At 42.3% G+C, this 27,734-nt stretch overlaps 1 protein-coding gene across 2 annotated transcripts in view; it reads right to left on the reverse strand.

The window, feature by feature from the left end:
• Window positions 1–27,734, reverse strand: part of LOC133623346 (neutrophil cytosol factor 2-like) — a 139,742-nt gene that overhangs the window by 35,717 nt on the left and 76,291 nt on the right. For both annotated transcript variants that reach the window (XM_061986560.1, XM_061986561.1), the window contains 5 exons: window positions 6,792–6,851; window positions 6,674–6,711; window positions 1,186–1,324; window positions 994–1,062; window positions 19–106 (listed from right to left, as the gene is read on the reverse strand). In XM_061986560.1, the coding sequence (XP_061842544.1) occupies window positions 19–106; window positions 994–1,062; window positions 1,186–1,324; window positions 6,674–6,711; window positions 6,792–6,851 (394 nt within the window). The remainder of the gene's footprint in view (window positions 1–18; window positions 107–993; window positions 1,063–1,185; window positions 1,325–6,673; window positions 6,712–6,791; window positions 6,852–27,734) is intronic.

Below are 27,734 nucleotides of genomic sequence, written 5' to 3' on the forward strand. Positions count from 1 at the left end.
CAGTAAATATGATTTTACCCCAAGTAGGAGTTGCAGAACTGGATCTGGTTTGTGGACGAGTGGGTGGCTTTAGACCTGGAGGGAGGGGGATCCCAGTCGGAAGTGTCTGGTGGATGAATAAAACAAAGTAAGTTTTCTTCTGTTGAACATAAAAATAGAAAATATTAAACCCAACCAACTCATCAATTTGGTGCTTCAAACACTGCATATTGTGTAGCTATACCAAAACAGTCATCTAAAGGTTATGGTACACTTTTGAGATGGTTCTCCACTCAGACCTCTTTGGTATGAACCCATAATATGTGCAGAAGATAATGGAATTACAAGTGCCAAATTATGTGCGTAAACTAAAAAATAGCACACGCTGTTAGTGGGTGTGTGAATTGATAACAAGTGCAAAAGTAGTGCTGACCGCTCTATTTAAATGAGAACTTTGCAAGTCCTACCAGCTGTCACCATGGAGACATATTTTTCCTCCACATTCATAGCAACATGCTATCAACCTGTAGCATTTTGCTATGTTGTGGAACATGCAGCAGGCAACTACATTCTGCTACTGGGCTATACAGAAGCGCTGTTCTAGTGCGATGTAGACAATGGAGTTTCTAACATGCCAAATGTGCTCCCCACAAAGTCTCTTGCTAAAATGTGAGCAACATTATAGCAATGTTCTTCCCAAGTAGTCAGGTTGAGCACAGGAGTCAAGAGGAATGGGATTTTTGTGTCATTTATCGTGTCCTGGGTGTGTGTTGGAACCTCCCACCTGCGTGACAAAACTACTAAAAACTAAAAATTACTCTGTAATGGTGCAAAGGAATTTTCCAGACTCAAGAAAATGCAGTTGCAAGTAATTTTTTCATGGGAGATTTTCATAGGAGACTATGGCGGGTCCTCTGATCACGAGAGAAAATATAACATGTCATCATAATTAGTTTTGTTGGTCATGTAAATACTCCCATTAACATGTTAAAAGAGTGTATACACATTATTTACATTAACAGTTTTGCCTTCGGCTGTCTTTATATCTGCTGGCTTGAGCAGAGACGCTGGCACAAGTCCTCTCTGAAAACAAAAGGTTGCAGATTGGTAAATGAAGCATGGATGGAAACAAAGAGAGCAGGAACACCTGCAAACTTTACTTTTAATTTAAATATATGTTTTACCATAATTTCGCTATATCATTACCTGTCCATCATATATGACAGTTGCCATTCCATCCCTGTCCTCTTCTCCGAATATAAAGACCTTGGCACCTCCTGGCACGGTCAACTGACCCGGACCTCGAGCCATGTAAGGGACGCCCATACACATGTAGCGAGAATGCCTAAAATATTGACAAAAAATGTAATCAAATGTCTACCACCATTTAAGGTAGGTAGGTAGGTAGGTAGGTCTTTATTGTCATTGCACAAGTACAACAAAACTTTATTTTCAGTACAAACCCGTTCAAGATTAGACAAACAAACAGTGCACAGGGTTACAGAACAGGAACGCTGATGGGTTGCCACAAGGCGCCCCGTAAAAGGTGGGAAAAATGTAAATGCTGGAGAAAGATGAGTAAAAAAATACAATCTCGACAGGGCTCCTAAGGGGGCCCAGTCTGGTGTGGGGAAAAACAAAACCCTCCATAGCAAAGCATATATACATATTACAACATACATCTCGAGATATCTAGCAACAGAAATTAGAAATGTCAAACAAGTGTTTTTTTCTGAATCACATTAATCCATTTTATGATTAATGTAGTAAATTACTTCCCTGAATAATTGTGCATTAACTGTAAAAAAAGACCCCAATATTTTGACACAAAGCAACATTATTGTCAGAATGTTAATGTTGTATTCTAATCCATGTTATTTATTTGTCAAATTTAAAAAGAAATCCATTTTTGGGGACATTTCACTTATTTTTGCAATGGTGTATAAATTGACCTGATCATTGACTGTATGGCAACCCATGCCACTATTGGCAGTAAAAGTAAATGAGCATGTGCGGTAATTTTTGTAATGCGATAATTCTTGTGAATAATTGTAAAGGTGAGTGCGTTAAATTTGACAGCTCTAATTTACTTGTAATTTTCAATATATTTACAAACATATCGGCGCAACCACAGTTTCATGTGTGTGTGTGTGTGTGTGTGTGTGTGTGTGTGTGTGTGTAAGCAGAAAAGCTGAAAAAGTCACACACCCAATCTTCCTTCCTAATTCATGTTGCCATTTTCAGAAAGCCCATCAATAACAATTGAAATTAGATTTATATAGCACTTTTCTAGACACTCAAAGCTCTTTATAGTGAGAACTGGATTCCTACCAAGAACACTGAAGTTTTTAGGTGGCTGCTCTAACATCTGAGCCATGCCACTCTCCGATGCTTTGCATTACTGTACACTTGACCAGCTGCTTAATCTTGGTGCCTGTGTGCCTGACTGTGTCTCATCATACTTTCCTGTAGCGAGGCGTTTTAAAGCCTCACACCACAAGAAATTAACAATATTAATAAAGATATTAAAGCAAACATAGCTGTGTTATCGCAATGGTATTGATATCCGCAGATTCAATGTATTTAGGGTAGCGCCTCGAGATGCAGCATCTAATTTTCAAGGATGTCCCAAATTCAAGTAATAGAATTGGATCAGAAGTAAACAAACGTGGAGCTGTGCACATCAAGTGATCTTACACACTTTGTTTAAATACTTCAGTACAATAAATGTCAAGTACTTTAAAGGGGAACTGCACTTTCTTTGGAAATGTGCCTATCGTTCCCAATCATTATGAGGGACATAACGACGGAAGTTTTTTTTTTTTAATGCATTCTAAATACAAAATAAATGCAATTAAAAGTCTGCTTACAATGAGCTGTTTAATTCTGCCTATAGAGTCCCTAAAAAACATCCAAACACCTCCATTAAGGTTTTACATACATGATGTAAGTATATATATGCAGGGATTTTTCCTGGCTCAAATTGAGGCAGCGGTGATACAAGCCTGATCTCCAGAATTTTTACGCAAAAAATTGTAGGTTTTTTTCAATATACAGTAATATGCTGTAAAGAACACCGTAAAATGTATTGTCTTTTGTATTCGGGTAGTTTGCTGTAAAATCATAAGTCAATCTGATATTTAAGTATTTATTTTTATTTGGACAAAACATTTTTGGAAAGTATGACAATATACTGTAATATTTGTTGCAATAATGGATTCTATTAAAGTTTAAAAGGCATGCAATTTCAAGCAGTAAATATATTTTTTTTCTGTCAAAATTTAAAAAATCCATTACATTTAGTGAGAAAATATTAAATACTTTATTGACACGTAATTTTCAGGTGTTTGCAGGGCAGATAAAATGATGTCACGGGTCAGATCTGGCCCCCGGGCCTTGAGTTTGACACCTGTGGCCTAAGCGCTTGCATAAGAGAATGATGGTCTCATAGCTTGTGTGGTGGGACCACTTTTGCTTGAGACACTCATAGATGATTTTGCGCTCTGTGGACAAAAAGTTCCACACATCACCACCTTGAATTATTACATTTTAACTGCCTGTTACGTTAATCTCTCTGCTCTGTTTCACCTGGACTATTGACTATCCTCCTCGTGAGATCGCTTTTTAAAGTAGTATCTGCAACGCTAAAAACATAAACGTTACTCTGACACGGAGGAAACGTTTTTTCAATAAACACGACATGCTTGTAATGCTTTCTTGGGGTAACTCCTTTTAGTTGACCTTGTACCAGTCAATCTGTACCGTCATGAAACTACCTGATCCTATGCAAACTTCTAATACATTTTTCAATCAATCGATCTATTATATTTAGTCAGAAAAGGTTGGAAACCAAGCTAACACTATTAGCTGTGTTCACTTACCAGAGTCAAAATGTTCACAGCACAGTCTGGAATGTTCTGTACGAGTGCAGTGATCCCTCCGTATCATGCGCCGTATAGCAGAAATCCACTTGTTATGGCAGTCAACGTAATGCACCAAGTAGCGGGAAAAAACACGATTCGATCTGTTTCTTCTTCGGTAGTTGCTTCAGGTCTTTCCGGTGCACTGCTGTCGATATAGCGCCTCTATAGTGGTGCAACGCTGCAACTAGAGTTAAAATACGTAGCTGCTGCAGAGGGACATCAATTGCTCAATCAACACGCTGGCAGCACAAAATTAGCTGGAGGCGGCCGCCACGCAATTTTGAACACAGGAAAAACCTTGTATATGTAATGTAGTAATGGGCACATTTATAATAACATTTAATATTTACGTATTTTGATAATTGTAAGCATAGGCGGCGCATTCATTTAAAAAACGCATCACGTTTGCTTTTTTTTTTCTTCATTACTGATTTTTGCTTTAAGAGAGCCAACAAACATAATAGAACATCAGTTACTGTGCAAGGTCTGCTGTCATTATAATGCAGACTGCTAGGATGTTCATATATTTCCATTTAGATGAAAATTGTCTCATAATCCTTGCAAAGAAACGGGGTGGGAGAGTGGGTGGAACAAGCATTTTTCGTGTTGTTCTCGCCTGTTCCAGGTCCTTAATGGCTGTCAAAGTGGACCTACTTGTCAGATTATATTCTCAGCCATCTACTTTTCAGGTGAGAGGCATGATTTATGATCTACAATGAACTTACAGGGAGCAGGGAAGCGAGGAAACAGCAGACCACTCGATGATGTAAACATAGACACAGACGGAACTGATCACTTTGCCGCTATTAATAGTTTGTCTGCGTTAGTGCTTTTATTAACAATATCACCAATCCTTGGTTAATATTTTAAGTCACAAAATGTAAATTAAGTGTTGCCGACCTAAGATAAGCGGAAGAAGATGAATGGAGTATTTTTAAAATATCACTTTAACCTCTATCAAAGTAATTTTCTGGTCAGATACATGTACTTTCACTAAAGTATTACTTTAAAGTACTTTAAACAAGACTGCTTCGAACAAACAAAAAAACATATTACACTTTTATTTGTTGACTTTTCCAACAATTCTGCCTCACTTCCTAGCTGTAGGGCTATCCAAGGATTTTAATATAATATTAATCTGGTAATGTGGATTTTAGATCTCTTTTAAAAAATTAATGCAGCAAAGAACTGCACTTTTTGATTTAATTGTGCCTATTGTTACAGATCCTTATGAGAGACAAGAAGACAAAAGTTATTTTATTTTTTTGCATTCTAACATATACAAATCGACTCGTTGTTGGTGGCTACCAAGGCAGCCAAGGGGAGCAAGCAATTCTACCTCTAAATCACTTTAAAAATGCATTCAAAAACCGTCAACAATACTTAATTTACATTCCGTAACTTGTTTAATAACCATGCTGTAGCGACATTGTTATTTTAAGAGCGAACACTGAGGAACTATTTTTCTAATAGTGTTACGTCTTTGACGCATGGTTGTGATTGTCGTGTTCCTTCCAAGGCAGAAGACAAGCAGGAGGAGTGTGCAGGTAGGATTAAAGTATTTTTAATAAATAAAAGGCAGGACAAAAATACAAAACTGAGGACGCTAGCAAGTGTGGAGCTAAACAAAAAAAACAAAATGTCAGCAAGGGTGAAAAAACGGGGATTCTGGTCGGCAGAATAATATAAAGAGCGATTAGAAAACCAGGGGAACGTAAATGTTGCATAAAGCAAACATTGACACAGCAACTATTGCTGGGTGACAGGAAACTATAAAGGGGAGTGATTAACCAAAACACCTGGTGAGAACACTAATTGCAAAACTAAGACAGGTGAGGAGAATCAGTGCCCATGGAAACCAACAGTGAACAGGGAAAGAGTGTGCACCCAGGAAACAGACTAAAACAGAAATATAACCAACATAAATCATGCCATGATCCGGGTAACGGATCATGACAAATAGTATGATAATAATTACAATGTGACTCACTCGATGTACAGTTTTGCTTTTCGTCCAGCTGGCCGTGGACGTTTTTTCAAGTTGATTTGGGTAAGTACTCCATTTATGTTGAAATAGCGTGGCTTCAAGATCTACATTTTGCAGCTTTGAGTCATTTTCACCTCACTCTCTCTGCTTCCATTTGCTTCAACATCTCACTCTTCTGCCGTGTTGGCTTGTAGAATCAGTAATTTGTCCTCCGTATATTCAGCTTTGACAAGATAAAGGCTGTGAATCCTCATTTGTCCAAAAATAGTCATCTACGTTGTTTATTACCGTGTCTGCCTTGATTAGAACACAGATGTGTTTGTTTCCGAGAGTAGGAAAACATGTTTTTTTTGCCGGAAGTCGGAGGTGCGCTGCTCTGGAAACGGAAATAAATGCGCCGGGGAAATAAGTTCCAAATATTTACCAAAATATGGTAAATATTGTACATATTACATACTGTTTTAGTGTCTGTCTTACATTTAGTAATCAGTTGTGGACGGATAAAGGCCAGCATTAAAGCCTTAACAAGTGTGTGCGCTACCGCGGCGGGAATCAGCTTTGGCAGATGCACCCACCCAAAAAAATTTGATGCCCCCCCCTGAATATTTTCTGCTGCCGGGTCTGGCAGGCATGAAGTATGTGGCAGGCTAAGTGGTATAGAAAATGAATGTGTAGGCCTATTGGTAGGTATTGAAATATTTTTCATGGACACACAAACTATGAACTGCATAAACAGTTGCTTTCCCCAAAATGGTTTTCCTTTGTAAATGGTCATAATACTCACTGAGCCCCATCCACACTGGGCTGATAAAAACCAGGTTTCTGTTGAAAGGACAGGGTAACTATTAGAAAGAGAGGGGCTAATATCATTTAGGAAGTGGAATGAGTAAATCTACACTTACCTGCAATCTGAGAGGTTCAAATCCCCCAAAATCGTCATTGGGTATCATAGATGAAATCACCTTCAAATAGCAAGGAGCATACATTAACATATCTTATATAACATTTTCTATGTTGGCACTACACAAAACCTGTGCCCCTGAGCAAAAGGGCACCTCAACAGTAGTTTGAACACAAATTAGCATCTCTCAAACTACTAACTGCAATTTATATTTGTGTTATATTGGGGGAAACAACTTTAATTGGGTGCGGATTTTTTGAAATTTCACACCTTTTTTGTAAGGGATGAGCAATCCTTCATTTTATGGTAAATTTATTTTAACAGGGACAGAATGTCAACAAAAGAACAGGCGATAAACACAACATAATGTTAGAAAATGTATTTATGTTTAATTAATTGAAATATCATCAACACTCTCCTCTCTGAGCTGCCACCTTAACGTGGTAGAGGAGTTTGCGTGTCCCAATGATCCTAGGAGCTATGTTGTCCGGGGGCTTCCATGCCCCCTGGTAGGGTCTCCCAAGACAAACAGGTCCTAGGTGAGGGATCAGACAAAGAGCAGCTCGAAGACTTCTATGGAAATGCAAGAACCGAGACTCAGATTTCCCTCGCCCGGACGCGGGTCACCGGGGCCCCCCTCCGGAGCCAGGCCCGGAGTTGGGGCACGATGGCGAGCGCCTGGTGGCCGGGCCTGTCCCCATGGGGCCCGGCCGGGCACAGCCCGAAGAGGCAACGTGGGTCCCCCCTCCAATGGGCTCACCACCCATAGCAGGGGCCATAGAGGTCGGGTGCAATGTGAGCTGGGCGGTAGCCGAAGGCAGGGCACTTGGCGGTCCGATCCTCGGCTACAGAAGCTAGCTCTTGGGACGTGGAACGTCACCTCGCTGGGGGGGGAAGGAGCCTGAGCTAGTGCGCGAGGTACAGAAGTTCCGGTTGGATATAGTCGGACTCACCTCGACGCACAGCAAGGGCTCTGGAACCAGTTCTCTCGAGAGGGGCTGGACTCTCTTCCACTCTGGCGTTGCCAGCAGTGAGAGGCGACGGGCTGGGGTGGCAATTCTTGTTGCCCCCCGGCTCAGAGCCTGCATGTTGGAGTTCAACCCGGTGGACGAGAGGGTAGCTTCCCTCCGCCTTTGGGTGGGGGGACGGGTCCTGACTGTTGTTTGCGCTTACGCGCCAAACAGCAGCTCAGAGTACCCACCCTTTTTGGATTCACTCGAGGGAGTACTTGAGAGTGCTCCCCCGGGTGATTCCCTCGTTCTACTGGGGGACTTCAACCAACGCTCATATTGGCAACGACAGTGAAACCTGGAGAGGCGTGATTGGGAAGAATGGCCGCCCGGATCTGAACCCAAGTGGTGTTTTGTTATTGGACTTTTGTGCCCGTCACGGATTGTCCATAACGAACACCATGTTCAAGCATAAGGGTGTCCATATGTGCACTTGGCACCAGGACACCCTAGGCCGCAGTTCTATGATCGACTTTGTAGTTGTGTCATCGGATTTGCGGCCTCATGTTTTGGACACTCGGGTGAAGAGAGGGGCGGAGCTTTCTACCGATCACCACCTGGTGGTGAGTTGGCTGCGATGGTGGGGGAGGATGCCGGATAGACCTGGCAGGCCCAAACGCATTGTGAGGGTTTGCTGGGAACGTCTGGCAGAGTCTCCTGTCAGAGAGAGTTTCAATTCCCACCTCCGGAAGAACTTCGAACATGTCACGAGGGAGGTGCTGGACATTGAGTCCGAGTGGACCATGTTCCGCACCTCTATTGTCGAGGCGGCTGATTGGAGCTGTGGCCGCAAGGTAGTTGGTGCCTGTCGTGGCGGTCATCCTAGAACCCGTTGGTGGACACCGGCGGTGAGGGATGCCGTCAAGCTGAAGAAGGAGTCCTATCGGGTTCTTTTGGCTCATGGGACTCCTGAGGCAGCGGACAGGTACCGACAGGCCAAGCGGTGTGCGGCTTCAGCGGTCGCGGAGGCAAAAACTCGGACATGGGACGAGTTCGGGAAAGCCATGGAAAACGTCTTCCGGACGGCTTCGAAGCGATTCTGGACCACCATCCGCCGCCTCAGGAAGGGGAAGCAGTGCACTACCAACACCGTGTATGGTGCGGATGGTGTTCTGCTGACCTCGACTGCGGAAGTTGTGGATCGGTGGAGGGAATACTTCGAAGACCTCCTCAATCCCACCAACACGTCTTCCTATGAGGAAGCAGTGCCTGGGGAGTCTGTGGTGGGCTCTCCTATTTCTGGGGCTGAGGTTGCTGAGGTAGTTAAAAAGCTCCTCGGTGGCAAGGCCCCGGGGGTGGATGAGATCCGCCCGGAGTTCCTTAAGGCTCTGGATGCTGTAGGGCTGTCTTGGTTGACAAGACTCTGCAGCATCGCGTGGACATCGGGGGCGGTACCTCTGGATTGGCAGACCGGGGTGGTGGTTCCTCTCTTTAAAAAGGGGAACCGGAGGGTGTGTTCTAACTATCGTGGGATCACACTCCTCAGCCTTCCCGGTAAGGTCTATTCAGGTGTACTGGAGAGGAGGCTACGCCGGATAGTCGAACCTCGGATTCAGGAGGAACAGTGTGGTTTTCGTCCTGGTCGTGGAACTGTGGACCAGCTCTATACTCTCGGCAGGGTCCTTGAGGGTGCATGGGAGTTTGCCCAACCAGTCTACATGTGCTTTGTGGACTTGGAGAAGGCATTCGACCGTGTCCCTCGGGAAGTCCTGTGGGGAGTGCTCAGAGAGTATGGGGTTTCGGACTGTCTGATTGTGGCGGTCCGCTCCCTGTATGATCAGTGTCAGAGCTTGGTTCGCATTGCTGGCAGTAAGTCGGACACGTTTCCGGTGAGGGTTGGACTCCGCCAAGGCTGCCCTTTGTCACCGATTCTGTTCATAACTTTTATGGACAGAATTTCTAGGCGCAGTCAAGGCGTTGAGGGGATCCGGTTTGGTGGCTGCAGGATTAGGTCTCTGCTTTTTGCAGATGATTTGGTCCTGATGGCTTCATCTGGCCAGGATCTTCAGCTCTCACTGGATCGGTTCGCAGCTGAGTCTGAAGCGACTGGGATGGGAATCAGCACCTCCAAGTCCGAGTCCATGGTTCTAGCCCGGAAAAGGGTGGAGTGCCATCTCCGGGTTGGGGAGGAGATCTTACCCCAAGTGGAGGAGTTCAAGTACCTCGGAGTCTTGTTCACGAGTGAGGGAAGAGTGGATCGTGAGATCGACAGGCGGATCGGTGCGGCGTCTTCAGTAATGCGGACGCTGTATCGATCCGTTGTGGTGAAGAAGGAGCTGAGCCGGAAGGCAAAGCTCTCAATTTACCGGTCGATCTACGTTCCCATCCTCACCTATGGTCATGAGCTTTGGGTTATGACCGAAAGGACAAGATCACGGGTACAAGCGGCCGAAATGAGTTTCCTCCGCCGGGTGGCGGGGCTCTCCCTTAGAGATAGGGTGAGAAGCTCTGTCATCCGGGGGGAGCTCAAAGTAAAGCCGCTGCTCCTCCACATTGAGAGGAGCCAGATGAGGTGGTTCGGGCATCTGGTCAGGATGCCACCCGAGCGCCTCCCTAAGGAGGTGTTTAGGGCATGTCCGACCGGTAGGAGGCCACGAGGAAGACCCAGGACACGTTGGGAAGACTATGTCTCCCGGCTGGCCTGGGAACGCCTCGGGATCCCCCGGGAGGAGCTGGACGAAGTGGCTGGGGAGAGGGAAGTCTGGGCTTCCCTGCTTAGGATGCTGCCCCCGCGACCCGACCTCGGATAAGCGGAAGAAGATGGATGGATGGATGGATGGATGGATCATCAACACTTAAGACTTTTAGTATATCAGTATGTGGAATTATATAATGGAATGGATTTAAATAAAGATGTGAAACAATGTCCTAAAATTATCCAATTTAAAAAATATCTGTTCAAACTACCAGTGTTTTCAAAGTACAAGGAAGACTGTTATTGGTACATGTCTTGAACTAGAGGAAAATAAGATATTAGTTATCTAATCACAATGATTTACCTAGTTATGAATTACGTTTGTGATCGGTGAAATGTTTGAAATGTGTCAATCCGAGTACAGGGCGGTAATTGATATGAAGTGGAAAATGGGTTAAATAAGTGTTGCTTCTTTCCACTCCTTTTTGGACTTCTTGTAAAGGAAATGTAAAAGTGTGATGCATCATTTTGAAACTGTATTTATGTTCAAATAAACCAATCTTATTCTGAATAAGTATTTATTCATTAACTAATGGACACTTGTTTTTGGTTATGGTATTTTATTTTGAACATGCATACAGTTACAGAATGGTTCATCACATATTTACAGTTTCTTATTACAGCATGTCCGAAAAGAAGCATGAAGAATCAAAGCTAATTTATTCGTACCCCTTTCCGTTTCATATAAAATTTCTAAGAATTTTCTTTGTACTTAATCCGTAACACAAACAGTGCTACACAGTGTAACACAAATAAATAAATAATTAAGTAAATACATAATAGATAATGTTCTCTCAGTATGTAAAAGTGATGTGGCCTATTCTTATCTTTTATTTTGTATTTCAAGTGCAGAATTTTAGGAAGTAAACAAAATAGCAAAGTTTGCACCAGATTGCCAATATACCTGTGGCGATGGGGGCATGGCTAGTGACACGTGGTCAATATGACAACGTCATTTAATTTGCATAATTGGCGTTGGTGCATATATTTTCTTTAAAAATACTATATACATACATTCAAAATCAAGTCTGTGTTATTCAGTAATAACATGTATTTGTTTCTTATAATTTATCTCTAACTGATGCTGCTTATTGTACAATCTACTTTGTTGAGAATGTTTCAAGTTCTGGGAAAGTTGTCCAATTCTTTTATTGACTTCTTCTTTGTTAAAAACAACAAGCAAAATATATATTTTTCTGGTGTTATTGGAGACCAAACTCTTGTTTGGAGACAGTTTACTTCTGTCGCTCAATGTCCGCAACAAACAACGAGAGCTGCAGCGAGCCTGACATCACACTTGCTTGGTGCTGATGATCAAGCTGCAATTTCTCTCCTTAAAAGCCACATTTTGTAGATCGTTATCCGTGGGTATATCTCGGCTACACTGCAACCGGAAAGTATGCACAGTTCTTTACTTTTTCCACATGTTATTATATTACAGCTTTATTCCAAAATATAATTAATGAATTTTGACCTCAAAATTATACACACAATACCCTATAATGACAATGACCATTTTTTGCTAAAATATTAAAAACAATAAATTGAGAAATCACATGTACATAAGCATTCAGTTTTTGCCATGAAACTCAAACTCAACTCAAATGATCATCATTGAGATGTTAATACAGCTTAATTACAAACCCCAAAACCAGTGAAGTTGGCACGTTGTGTAAAATCGTAAATAAAAACAGAATACAATGTTTTGCAAATCCTTTTCAATCTATATTCAATTGAATAGACTGCAAAGACAAGATACTTAACGTTCAAACTGGAAAACTTTGTTATTTCTTGCAAATATTAGCTCATTTGGAATTTGATGTCTGCAACATGTTTCAAAAAAGCTGGCACAAGTGGCAAAAAAGACTGAGAAAGTTGAGGAATGATCATCCAGCACTTATTTTGAAAATCCCAAAGGTGAACAGGCTAATTGAGAACAGGTGGGTGCCATGATCGGGTATAAAAGCAGCTTCCATGAAATGCTCAGTCATTCACAAACAAGGATGGGGCGAGGGTCACTACTTTGTGAACAAATGCGTGAGCAAATTGTCGAACAGTTCAACAACATTTCTCAACTAGGAATTTAGAGAGTTCACCATCTAGTCTGTAATATCATCAAAAGGTTCCGAGAATCTGGAGAAATCACTGCACGTAACATTGAATGCCTGTGACCTTGGATCCCTCCGGTGGTACTGCATCAAAAAGCGACAACAGTGTGTAAAGGATATCACCACATGGGCTCAGGGACACTTCAGAAAACCAGTGTCAGTAACTACAGTTTGTCGCTACATCTGTAAGTGCAAAGCCAAAGCCATTAATCAACAACACCCAGAAACGCCGCCGGGTTCGCTGGGCCCGAGCTCATCTAAGATGGACTGATGCGAAGTGTACTGTGGTCTAACGACTCTACATTTCAAATTGTTTTTGGAAACTGTGGACGTTGTGTCCTCCGGAACAAAGAGGAAAAGAACCATCCGGATTGTTCGAGGCGCAAAGTTCAAAAGCCAGCATCTGTGATGGTATGGGGGTGTATTGGTGCCCAAGGCATGGGTAACTTAAACATATGTGAATGCACCATTAATGCTGAAAGGTACATACAGGTTTTGGAGCAACATATGTTGCCTTACAAGCAACGTAATCATATTGAGACAATGCCAAGCCACATTCTGCACGTGTTACAACAGCGTGGCTTCATAGTAAAAGAGTGTGGGTACTAGACTGGCCTGCTTGTAGTCCAGACCTGTCTCGCATTGAAAATGTGTGGCGCATTATGAAGCGTAAAATACCACAACTGAGACCTCGGACTGTTGAACAACTTAAGTTGTACATCAAGCAAGAATGGGAAATAATTCCACCTGAAAAGCTTCAAAAAGTGGTCTCCTCAGTTCCCGAACGTTTACTGAGTGTTGTTAAAAGGAAAGGCCATGTAACACGGTGGTAAACATGTCCCTGTGCCAACTTTTTTGCAATGTGTTGCTGCCATTAAGTTCTAAGTTAATGATTATTTGCAAAAAATAATTACGTTTCTCAGTTCAAACATTAAATATTGTGTCTTTGCAGTATATTCAATTGAATATAAATTGAAAAGTATTTGCAAATCATTGTATCTTGTTTTTATTTACCAATTACAAAACGTACCAACTTAATTGGTTTTGGGTTTTGTAGAGTCCACCTGTGGTAAATTCAGTTGGTTGTGAATTATTTAGAAAGGCACACACCTCTTTATATACCAGTGCTCAAAAAAATTAAAGGAACAGTTTTTTATCAGTGTATGGCATGTATTCAATTGCACTTTTCTGATAAGGTTTTGGTCAGGTACGTGGCAGAGGGGATTGTTAATCAGTTTCAGCTGCATTGGTGTTGATGGAACAGGTGCACTAGAGGGGCAACAACGAGATGGCCCCCAAAACAGGACTGGTTTTGCAGGTGGAGGCCATTTCAAGTTCCTCCCTTTTGATCTTTTTTAACTGCTTTTCCACAAGTGTTGGCTTTAGCTAGAGTCATTATCACGACTGGGAGCATGAGGCGATTTCTTAACCCTCCTGAAGTTGCGCAGATTGTCCTACTCCTCCAGGATGGCACATCCATGCGTGCTGTTGCAAGAAGATTTGATGTGTCTCCCAGTACAATCTCCAGAGCATGGAGGAGATTCCAGGAGACAGGCAGTTACTCTAGGAGAGTTGGACAGGGCCGTAGACGGTCCTCATCCCATCAGCAGGACCGATATCTGCTGCTTTGTGCAAGGAGGAACAGGTTGAGCACTGCCCGAGCCCTACAGAATGACCTCCAGCAGGCTTCTGGTGTGAATGTCTCTGCCCAAACAGTCAGAAACAGACTTCACGAGGGTGGCCTCAGGGCACGACGTCCTGTAGTGTGCCCTGTGCTCACTGCTCAGAACCGTGGAGCTCGAATTGGCAATTGCCATAGAACACCAGAATTGGCAAGTCCGCCACTGGCGCCCTGTGCTTTTCACAGATGAGAGCAGGTTTACTCTGAGCACCTGTGATAGACATGAAATGTTCTGGAGAAGCCAAGGAGAGCGCTATGCTGCCTGCAACATTATTCAGCATGACCCGTTTGGTGGTGGGTCAGTGATGGTCTGGGGAGGCATTTCCATGGAGGGACGAACAGACCTCTACAGGCTAGACAACGGCAGTCTGACTGCCATTAAGTATCGGGATTAAATCCTTGCACCCATGGTCAGACCCTACGCTGGTGCAGTAGGTCCTGGGTTCCTCCTGGTCCACGACAATGCCCGGTCTCATGTGGCAAGAGTATGCAGAAAGTATCTGGAGGATGAAGGAATTGACACAATAGAATGGCCCTCACGATCACCTGATCTAAACCCGATAGAACACCTCTGGGACATAAAGTTTCGGTCCATCAGATGTCGCCAAGTTGCTCCTCAGACTTTACAGGAGCTCACTGATGCCCTTAGACAGATCAGGGAGGACATCCCGCAAGACACCATCCGTCGTCTCATTAGGAGCATGCCGCGACATTGTCAAGCATGCATACAAACACGTGAGGGCCACACAAGATATTGAAAATAATTTTGAGTTGCAGAAATTGAATTTAGGCAAAATGGACGAGCCTGCCACATAATTTTTTCACTTTGATTTTTGGGGTGTCTATATACTGAGCCCTCTGTATGCTGAAAACGTATATTTCCATCAAAAGATGTGGCATCCTTTTGTTCCTGAGACATTAAACTGTTCATATCAGTATAGATATCCGACTTTTTTTTTTTCACCATTGAAATCTGATGTGTTTTCAAAGTGTTCCTTTAATTTTTTTGAGCAGTGTACTTTAAAATGTCCCACACTTAATAGTCATTGCAGATATCACATCAAGAAAGAAGTGCCAGAAAATATCTGTAGACCTCGGAGACAGGTTTTTTTCGAGGCAGAAGTGGGAAGGGTACGAAAAATTATCTGCTGCCTTGTAGGTTCTAATGAGCACTGTGGCCTTCATCATCCATAAATGGAAGAAGTTCGGAACCACCAGGACTCTTCCGAGAGCTGGCGGTCTAAATTGACCGATCGAGGGGGAGAAGGGCCCTAGTCAAGGAGGTGACCAAGAACCCGGTGGTCACTCTGTGAAAGCTACAGCATTCGTCTGTGAAGCGAGAAGAACCTTAACAGAAGGACAACCACCTCTGTAGCAATCCACCAATCAAGTCTACATGGTACCGTGGCCAAACGGAAGCCATCCCTTTGTCAAATGCACCTGAAAGACTCTCAGACTATGATATACACAATAATCTGGTCTGATGAGACAAAAATGTAATGTCAGGTATCATGTTTGGAGGAAACCAGACACCGCTCATCGCCAGACCAATACTGTCGTGTTCATGTTTGCATAAGGAAGAGGCCGGTGGTCATACTTGCCAACCTTGAGACCTCCGATTTCGGGAGGTGGGGGGTGGGGGGGCGTGGTCAGGGTGGTGCAGGGGTGTGGCTAAGAGGGGAGGAGTATATTTACAGCTAGAATTCACCAAGTCAAGTATTTCATATATATATATATATACATATATATATATAAGAAATACTTGACTTTCAGTGAATTTTAGCTATATATATATATATATATATATATATATATATATATATATATATATATATATATATATATATATATATATATATATATATATATATATATATATATAAAAGAAATACTTGAATTTCAGTGTTCATTTATTTACACATATACACACACATAACCCTCATCTACTCATTGTTGAGTTAAGGGTTGAATTGTCCATCCTTGTTCTATTCTCTGTCACTATTTTTCTAACCATGCTGAACACTATTTCGCAAGTACCCAGAAAGGTTTCGAGTACCACCAAAAAAACTGAATCTCTGAAGACAGTATAAAAATCTGTGTTAAAGGTGTACAAATATTGTTTGTATAATAAGCATGTTATTGTTTACAAATGAGTGTTAAGAGTTCAGTACTAAAAAAAAAAAAAAAGAATGTGGCTTAAGTACAGTTTTTTAATTGAGCTGCTGCAATTTTTGGGTGGGTTGTTTATTTATTTTGAGTAACTTCTACATTTCTAAAAGGGAAGGAATATAATAGAGTGATCTATGTTTGTCTGTTGCCATCTCCTGGTGAATGTTGGCTATAGCGTACTGGGGTTACTTTTTGGTTGGCCAACGATTTACGTGGTGTTGCGCACCTGACGTCAAGTGTGTGAGTCTGTTCTGAAGTCGACAGTAAAGAGACGTACTTCATCACCTCGCCTGGTTATTGCCTCCAACTCAATATATTACAACAACATTGCTGTTTACGGCAGACAAACTGCTTTACGGTAGAATAAAACATGACTGCCGTTGTTGTGTGTTGTTACCACGCTGGGAGGACGTTATGAAATTGCCTAACAATAAACCCACATAAGAAACCAAGAACTCGCCCTTGATCATTCTACAGTTATAACGTGTTTGGGCAGGCACGCTGTTTATATTGTGGGATAGGGGACGTGAATACAGACTGTTGACACGTCACTCAGGTCCGCATGGAGCTGGAGGGGGCGTGGCTTCCAGCTCCGCCTGATTTTCGGGAGATTTTCGGGAGAAAATTTGTCCCGGGAGGTTTTCGGGAGAGGCGCTGAATTTCGGGAGTCTCCCGGAAAATCCGGGAGGGTTGGCAAGTATGCCGGTGGTCATTGCCAGACATCTACCTTTAATCAGCACTGTCCATAACACACACACATATACAGTGGTCAGCTAGCACCCTCTAGTGGCAAACACATTATCTAACAGTTTACATAAAATATCACAGTTACTACAGCCTTGCATTTACAAAATTGTTAAAAGCTTATACTGTCTAAGTTTGTTCCTACGAACATGATGCTACGATGCAATAAAAGACCAGTGGAAGAGTTTTTCCAAAAATCAATGAAACAAAACTTTTGAATGTCCATCCATCCATTTTCTACCGCTTATTCCTTTTTGGGGTCGCGGGGGGCGCTGGAGCCTATCTCAGCTACAATTGAATGTTTCGCTGGAGCCTATCTCAGCTACAATCGAATGTCTCAAAGTTTATTCAAAAGGCTCTGTAGATTGATAGAAGGAGTTTTAAATCCAAAGGAAAAGACTGTGTATGCTTCATTATTTGCTTTTAATATACCTGCTCCATTCAATTTCATCTCATTCGTATTTCGTTCGGGAGTCCGAATTAAGCCGGCATTCTACATTTCTTTAGCTACCTTCTTAAATAACTACCAGTTTCTTTTTTTCTATCATCGATGCATTTCAAAATGCTTTGTTCTTTAATATTTTAATTTGTGCAGCAAATAATAAACAGTCTCATCTTCTTTACAAGAGGAGACGGGCGCATGCACGCTATTAAAGGTCCTCTCCTGCCTAAATTTTGTCTATCGTTCACAATCATTTGGAGAGACAAAAACGTGTACCGTATTTTTCAGACCATATGGCGCACCGGATTAAAAGGCGCACTACCGATGAGCAGGTCTATTCAGGTCGTTTTTCATACAAAAGGCCCACCAGATTATAAGGCGCATTGATGGGGTCATATTAAGATTTTTTTCTAAATTTAAAACACTATCTTGTGGTCCACATAACATGTAATGGTGGTTCTTTGGTGAAAGTGTTGCATAGATTATGTTTTACAGACTATTTTCAAGTAGCTTTCTGAGCGTCTCTTCAGGATGTGTCGTTTTGTGGGCAGTCTTACCTACGTGGCTCACCTTCGACAGCGTCTACTCCCTGTCATCTTTGTTGTAGCCATATAGCGTGCAAGGCCGGAGTCGAAGTGTCAAAAGATAGAGCTAACTGTTTAAATGACATTCTGAATTTACTTAAGTCAATAACGGAGCAGCATCTTCTCATCCGTGGCTCAATAATGCAACATTAACGCCGGAAATGTGTCCCTTGAAAAACTGTTCGACCGGAAACCTCTAATAACTAAAGTTCCGTGGGTGAATGATGTACACCCAATACAGTTGTTAGCGCTTTGATAGGTAGTCTACTGACAGATATAAGTAAGAACTTTACGCTACTTTATATTAGAAATGGCAACAGAGGAAGATGAATGCCACATAAAAAGATAAATAAAAAGAAGAAGCTTCTCGACTATGATGTCGGCACGGACTACAATGGCGGACTCACGCACATTTTCAGGACTTATGCAGATCCCAAACACATATTAGCAGGTACCAGAAGGTAAGAAAAGTTGGTTTTGCATAATATTGCAAAACAAAAAGCCAGATAATATGTCTGCTAGTGAGTGCCATTTTGCGGTCCTTATACACGCACCATAATAATACTTGTATGTTTAATGCGCCGACAATCCATCAAGCGGTGCGGCTTCATAGCTTACCAAAGTTGTACAAAAACATTTTGACAGATTTTTGAGCGCCGTGGGTAATGTTCTATATTCTATGGAACATTTAAAGTTTTGGTGTTGTTTACTGCCGTCATATTGCAGTCTACACGTATCTCAGCAAGTGGGAGTCACAGTTGTAGCCTTCAAAGCCCTCTAAAACCACTTCAAAATCCTCCATCAACTGTTTTGTAAACACACTCCAAGTATATATAACATGTAGTGCCAGACATGTTCATAAAAATATGTCCATCCATCCATCCATCCATCCATCTTCTTCCGCTTATCCGAGGTCGGGACGCGGGGGCAGCAGCCTAAGCAGGGAAGCCCAGACTTCCCTCTCCCCAGCCACTTCGTCCAGCTCTTCCCGGGGGATCTCGAGGCGTTCCCAGGCCAGCCGAGAGACATAGTCTTCCCAACGTGTCGTGGGTCTTCCCCGTGGTCTCCTACCGGTCGGACGTGCCCTAAACACCTCCCTAGGGAGGCTTTCGGGTGGCATCCTGACCAGATGCCCGAACCACCTCATCTGGCTCCTCTCGATGTGGAGGAGCAGCGGCTTTACTTTGAGTTCCTCCCGGATGGCAGAGCTTCTCACCCTATCTCTAAGGGAGAGCCCCGCCACCCGGCAGAGGAAACTCATTTCGGCCGCTCGTACCCGTGATCTTGTCCTTTCGATCATAACCCAAAGCTCATAGGTGAGGATGGTAACGTAGATCGACCGGTAAATTGAGAGCTTTGCCTTCCGGCTCAGCTCCTTCTTTACCACAATGGATCGATACAGCGTCCGCATTACTGAAGACGCCGCACCGATCCGCCTGTCGATCTCACGATCCACTCTTCCCTCAGTCGTGAACAAGACTCCGAGGTACTTGAACTCCTCCACTTGGGGCAAGATCTCCTCCCCAACCCAAAGATGGCACTCCACCCTTTTCCGGGCGAGAACCATGGACTCGGACTTGGAGGTGCTGATTCTCATCCCAGTCGCTTCACACTCAGCTGCGAACCGATCCAGTGAGAGCTGAAGATCCTGGCCAGATGAAGCCATCAGGACCACATCATCTGCAAAAAGCAGAGACCTAATCCTATAGCCACCAAACCGGATCCCCTCAACGCCTTAGACGGTTCCTACAAATTCTGTCCATAAAAGTTATAAACAGAATCGGTGACAAAGGGCAGCCTTGGCGGAGTCCAACCCTCACTGGAAACGTGTCCGACTTACTGCCGGCAATGCGGACCAAGCTCTGACACTGATCATACAGGGAGCGGACCGCCACAATCAGACAGTACTCTCTGAGCACTCCCCACAGGACTTCCCGAGGGACACGGTCGAGTGCCTTCTCCAAGTCCACAAAGCACATGTAGACTGGTTGGGCAAACTCCCATGCACCCTCAAGGACCCTGCCGAGAGTATAGAGCTGGTCCACAGTTCCACGACCAGGACGAAAACCACACTGTTCCTCCTGAATCCGAGGTTCGACTATCCGGCGTAGCCTCCTCTCCAGTACACCTGAATAGACCTTACCGGGAAGGCTGAGGAGTGTGATCCCACGATAGTTAGAACACACCCTCCGTTTCCCCTTTTTAAAGAGAGGAACCACCACCCCGGTCTGCCAATCCAGAGGTACTGCCCTCGATGTCCACACGATGCTGCAGAGTCTTGTCAACCAAGACAGCCCCACAGCATCCAGAGCCTTAAGGAACTCCGGGCGGATCTCATCCACCCGGGGCCTTGCCACCGAGGAGCTTTTTAACTACCTCAGCCCCAGATAATAGGAGAGCCCACCACAAATTCCCCAGGCACTGCTTCCTCATAGGAAGACGTGTTGGTGGGATTGAGGAAGTCTTAGAAGTATTCCCTCCACCGATCCACAACTCCCGCAGTCGAGGTCAGCAGAACACCATCCTCACCATACACGGTGTTGATAGTGCACTGCTTCCCCTTCCTGAGGCGGCGGGTTGTGGTCCAGAATCACTTCGAAGCCGTCCGGAAGTCGTTTTCCATGGCTTCCCCGAACTCCTCCCATGTCCGAGTTTTTGCCTCCGCGACCGCTGAAGCCGCACACCGCTTGGCCTGTCGGTACCTATCCGCTGCCTCAGGAGTCCCATGAGCCAAAAGAACCCATTAGGACTCCTCCTTCAGCTTGACGGCATCCCTCACCGCCGGTGTCCACCAACGGGTTCTAGGATTACCGCCACGACAGGCACCAACTACCTTGCGGCCACAGCTCCAATCAGCCGCCTCGACAATAGAGATGCGGAACATGGTCCACTTGGACTCAATGTCCAGCACCTCCCTCGTGACATGTTCGAAGTTCTTCCGGAGGTGGGAATTGAAACTCTCTCTGACAGGAGACTCTGCCAGACGTTCCCAGCAAACCCTCACAATGCGTTTGGGCCTGCCAGGTCTGTCCGGCATCCTCCCCCACCATCGCTGCCAACTCACCACCAGATGGTGATCGGTAGAAAGCTCCGCCCCTCTCTTCACCCGAGTGTCCAAAACATGAGGCCGCAAATCCGATGACACAACTACAAAGTCGATCTTGGAACTGCGGCCGAGGGCGTCCTGGTGCCAAGTGCACATATGGACACCCTTATGCTTGAACATGGTGTTCGTTATGAACAATCCGTGACGGGCACAAAATTCCAATAACAAAACACCACTCGGGTTCAGATCCGGGCGGCCATTCTTCCCAATCACGCCTTACCAGGTTTCACTGTTGTTGCCAATATGAGCGTTGAAGTCTCCCAGTAGAACGAGGGAATCACCCGGGGGAGCACCCTCAAGTACTCCCTCAAGTGAACCCAAAAAGGGTGGGTACTCTGAGCTGCTGTTTGGCACGTAAGCGCAAACAACAGTCAGGACCCGTCCCCCCACCCGAAGGCGGAGGGAAGCTACCCTCTCGTCCACCGGGTTGAACTCCAACATGCAGACTCTGAGCCGGGTGGAAACAAGAACTGCCACCCCAGCCCGTCGCCTCTCACTGCTGGCAACGCCAGAATGGAAGAGAGTCCATCCCCTCTTGAGAGAACTGGTTCCAGAACCCTTGCTGTGCGTCGAAGTGAGTCCAACTATATCTAGCCGGAACTTTTCCACCTCGCGCACTAGCTCAGGCTTCTTCCCCCCCAGCAAGGTGACGTTCCACGTCCCAAGAGCTAGCTTCTGTAGCCGAGGATCGGACCGCCAAGTGCCCTGCCTTCGGCTGCCGCCCAGCTCACATTGCACCCGACCTCTATGACCCCTGCAATGGGTGGTGAGCCCATTGGAGGGGGGAACCCACGTTGCCTCTTCGAGCTGTGCCCGGCCGGGCCCCATGGGGACAGGCCCGGCCACCGCCATCGTGCCCCAACTCCGGGCCTGGCTCCAGAGGGGGGCCCCGGTGACCAGCGTCCGGGAGAGGGAAATCTGAGTCTCGGTTCTTGCATTTCATAGAAGTCTTTGAGCTGCTCTTTGTCCGATCCCTCACCTAGGACCTGTTTGTCTTGGGAGACCCTACCAGAGGGCATGGAAGCCCCCGGACAACATAGCTCCTAGGATCATTGGGACACGCAAACTCCTCTACCACGGTAAGGTGGCAGCTCAGAGCATAAAAAAAATTAAAAAAATTAAAAAAAAATAAAGAAAAAAATAAATAAATAAATAAAATAAATTTAAAAAAAAATTAAAAATAAAATGTAATATGTACAATATTTACCATATTTTGGTCGTTTTAATAATTGCCAGAACTAATTTGTCTACGCATTTATTTCTGTTTCCATAGCAGTGCATGTCCGACTTCTGGCAACAACTGTGTGTTCTACTTCCGGAAACAAAGGCGGGCGTGTCTTCTAATCATGGCAGACTGTAACAAACAACGACGACGACTATTTTTGCACACTTCCTTACATTTCTTTCTTCATTTTGGTTTGTAAGACTGAAATTATAAACATAAAATAAGCATTACAAAAGTATAATGTTCATTGTCTATTTATCTATTTGTCACAATAAACTATAGATTTTTAGGCATATAAAAATTAAACAATATCCTCAGCAATTGTAAATGTGCATCAATACAATAAAATCTATGGTGTCGCGTTATTGCCCTTTATTGGTCAAATTGAGCGCTACATGTATTAAACGAGCTTTGTTCGCCAGAGAGTTACTCAGACAAATAACAACATGACCACAAATACTAAAAGCATCACAAAGTCAGCAATTTCAGTACAAAACAAACTTAATATCTTTACGCACAACATCTACTTACAAAGATCTGACAAAGCTTCGTGATGAAGCTTACACATGTGGATTTCTATTGTTGTTGCTGGTCTGAAACAATGTGTCCGCCGTTTAAAATGTCCGACAGACAACAATGACTCGAACAGTGTCAGCAGAACATATACTTTGTTGTCCAGTCGCTGTTAAAAGTCAGATTTTCACAATTTAATTTTTCAGGGTCGATAGTGCCATTTTTTGAGAAGTCTTGTTCTACTCACCCCACTACTGCTTCATTGTGACACATTTGCCTCAGTGTTGTCCCTTTCGGGGTGGCATGAGTACTGCCTACATGAGCCACCTTCGTGTATATGGTTTCATCAGGCTTTTTTGGGTGACGTTTGGCGGACCAAATGAAAAGTTTTGGCTGTCCGGATGTGGCCAGCAGGCCTCCAGTTGAATAGGCCTGTTATACAGGTTACGTAAATGAAGTATTGTTGACGGTTTTTGAATGCATTTTTAAAATGATTTAGAGGTAGAATTAATTGCTTTCATTAGCTGCATTGCTAGCCACCAAGAACGCAACGATTTTTACATGTTAGAATGCAAAAAAGAAAAAAGAAAAAAGAAAACCTTTTGTCTTTTATAATGTTTGGGAAATTTAAAAAAAAGTGCACTTCCACTTTAAGCAAGGTGTGTTTTGATACCACACAAATGCGGCGCAATGGAGTAACGGCAAACGGCAATCCTGTCAGTGGATGCTGTATTGCATCAAAACAACTTCATGGATTATTATATTACCTCAATTTTTCACTTTTTTGAGTGGATTAATATTGGCCTGTGGATTAATGGATCACTGGGAGGGTGGTTCACAAAACGTGGTCGTGACTCATCATGAGTAAAGTGCAACTTTGAGGAACTTTTAAGAAGGAAATATTGTTGTGTTACAAACTTTTGTGTGATGTTGCTTCCTTATTTGTCATTATTCTTTTTTTTTCATTTTATTTTGATTGACATCCAGCATCAGACATTCCTATCCATTACATCATACTCACATACATCATATATCTGTTGTCTGCCCTAAATGTCAAAATAGTTTTTTGTTTATATCCCAACCATACCACTCACCCCCCACAAAAAAGAAAGAAACAGCAAAAAAAAAATAATAGTATCTACAAATACATCAATTAAATAAACAAAAAATAAATAATAATACAATAATAACAATAATCAGAAATAAAATAAAAAAATATAAACAGATACATATATATATATTTATATATATATATATATATACATATATACATATATATATATATATATATATATATATACACACACATATATATATATATATATATATATATATATATATATATATATATATATATATATATATATATATACATATATATACACATATCTACATATACATATATACACACATATATATATATATATATATATATATATATATATATATATATATATATATATATATATATATATATATATATAGGGACGGCGTGGCACAGTGGAAGAATGGCCGTGCGCGACCCGAGGGTCCCTGGTTCAATCCCCACCTAGTACCAACCTCGTCATGTCCGTTGTGTCCTGAGCAAGACACTTCACCCTTGCTCCTGATGGGTGTTGGTTAGCGCCTTGCATGGCAGCTCCCTCCATCAGTGTGTGAATGTGTGTGTGAATGGGTAAATGTGGAAGTAGTGTCAAAGCGCTTTGAGTACCTTGAAGGTAGAAAAGCGCTATACAAGTACAACCCATTTATTTATTTATATATATATATATATATATATATATATATATATATATATATATATATATATTAGGGCTGGGCGATATTGCCTTTTTTTAATATTGCAATATTTTAAGGCCATATCACGATACACGATATATATCTCGATATTTTGCCTTAGCCTTGAATGAACACTTGATGCATATAATCACAGCAGTATGATGACTCTATGTGTCTACATTAAAACATTCTTCTTCATACTGCATTAATATATGCTACTTTTAAACTTTCATGCAGAGAAGGAAATCACAACAAAAAAAATCACTATTTTTTTCATACGGTGTTGATCTGGAAATGTTTGCCTCGGCATTTTGATGGTGTGGACGTGTGGCACCGAACGGAGATATTGACGTGCGGAGTAAGCAGTCTTCATTGTTTAGCGAGTGACTTTTCAAATGATGCTACATATTAGCAGTGTAGCCGAGTGTCCTGGGTTCGCCTATACAGTGTACTTATCTAATAAAATAATAAACGGGAGACATTAGAGCAGGTTCGGTAGCCACCGCTTCTTTAATGTCAACATCACACACCTCCTTCCACAACCACACACACCCTACGTCACAGCCCTACGGCAACAACTCTGGAGGGACAAAACTCCTCCTCCTTACCTAACACACTCCGGTAACTTGGGACACCCTGAACTGTTTGTTACAGCAGTAATGCTACTTTTTATAGCAACGCTTTTGCCCCACACTTGACAAATTACGGTTGTCTGTTCGACATCTTCCCACTTTAAGCCAAACCACCGCCAGACGATGGACCCCCTGCTGTTTTTGGGGGGAATTAATTATTCCTCCATTTGTTACCAGATTCGCACCTTCTCTCTCTTGTATTCGCGCTCGCACCACTCCGCTAGCATCACAGCTAATGTTAGCCATGCTGCTACCTCTCTGCTCGGGGAGGGCGTATACGTATGTGACGTATGACGTGACAGTATGTGACGTGTGTAAGAAGGTATGCTTGTCTGTCTGTGAGAAGGAGAGACTGGAAAGAGGAGGAGAGCCTGTAGTGTAATGCCCGCAGCTAAAAGCAACTGCATGAGAACGTATACCGGTACTCGATATCACGATATAGTCATTTTCTATATCGCACAGAGACAAACCCGCGATATATCGAGTATATCGATATATCGCCCAGCCCTAATATATATATATATATATATATATATATATATATATATATATATATATATATATATATATATATATATATATATATATATATATATATACATATTCATTCATTCATTTTTATTTATCTCCATCATTGATGTGCATTTTTGATCGATAGACAATTATAACACATTTATTCAATTATACATTTACACACCAATGCCTGAGAAGGAGCAGGATGAAGAAATATCTTATATTTTCCTGCCCCCTTCAACATAATACGTAGTCTTACTTAATGATATCATATAAACCAACAATTACATCCAAATATAACGAAAACAAACAAAACAACACACAAAAAAACACAACAAGTGCAAAACTTCATGAAGTACAAACCGAACAAAAAACCCAAAAGTAATATACACCTCACGAGATGATACAAAACAAATACAAAACCAGGCAAAAAAATAAGTAAAATAATAAATATAAAGCAAAATGTAAACACTTATGGCTGTCCATATGATCTTATTGTTCTGTCTTTATATATGTTTTTCAATTGGAATATATTTTTACAATCTTTTATCTCATTGTAAAGAGAATTCCACAGTTTAACCCCCACCACTGATATGCACATTTGTTTAAAAGTTGTCCTTGAATACTGATGTTGGAAATGACCTTTTCTTCTATGCTCTTCATTCTCAGAAGTGATGACAAACATTTTTTGTAAATTTGCTGGTAATGTTTTACTTTTAGCCTTAAACATGACACATAATGTCTGTAACTTTACTAGCTCCTGTAATTTCAATAAACCCGAATTAATAAATAATATGTTAGTGTGTTCTAAGTAATCTACTTTATGAATAATCCTTATAGCTCTTTTCTGTAGTTGATACAATGCCTTTATGTTACTCTTATATGTGTTCCCCCACACATCCACACAGTAGCTGATATATGGCAATATAAGTGCACAATACAATATACACATTGCCTTATAATGTAACACATATTTTACCCTATTTAATATAAAAATACTCTTAGACATCTTTTTCCGTACATGTGCAATATGAGATTTCCATGTCATACCGTCATCCAGTATCACTCCTAAAAATCTAAGTTCAGAAACCCTTTCAATATCAATTCCATCTATTGACAGTTTGATCGTTTCCTCCCTTTTCCTCTTACAAAAAATCATGAACTTTGTTTTTTTTACATTTAATGATAATTTATTGACATCAAACCATCTCTTAAGTTTAATCATTTCCTGTTCAATAATGTTTGTCAATGCTTTTAAGTCATGTCCCGAACTATAAAAGTTGGTGTCGTCCGCAAATAATACAAATTTTAATAACTTTGATAGCTCACATATATCATTAATATATAAAATAAACAATTTTGGTCCCAAAACCGAACCTTGTAGAATTCCACATTCAATCCTCATTTTTTCAGATGTATTACCCACAAAATCAGCCAAACTCTTGTCTATTATCTAAATAACTTCTTAGCCAGTCTAAAACTACTCCTCTCACACCAAATGAATACAACTTAGACAATAATATAGAATGATCTATAATGTCAAATGCTTTTTTAAGATCGATAAATACCCCTATAGTGTATTTCTTATTATCAGTTGCTGTTGCTATATCCTCCATTATATTCATTACAGCTGAAGCAGTGGATCTATTGGTCCAGAATCCATACTGGCTCTCACTCAACAGCATGTTCTTTTCAATAAAACTGTCTAATTTTTCGATTATTTTAGAAAATTGTGACAGCAGT

Source organism: Nerophis lumbriciformis, linkage group LG12 (assembly GCF_033978685.3).
Source record: "Nerophis lumbriciformis linkage group LG12, RoL_Nlum_v2.1, whole genome shotgun sequence".
Lineage (NCBI taxonomy): Eukaryota > Metazoa > Chordata > Actinopteri > Syngnathiformes > Syngnathidae > Nerophis > Nerophis lumbriciformis.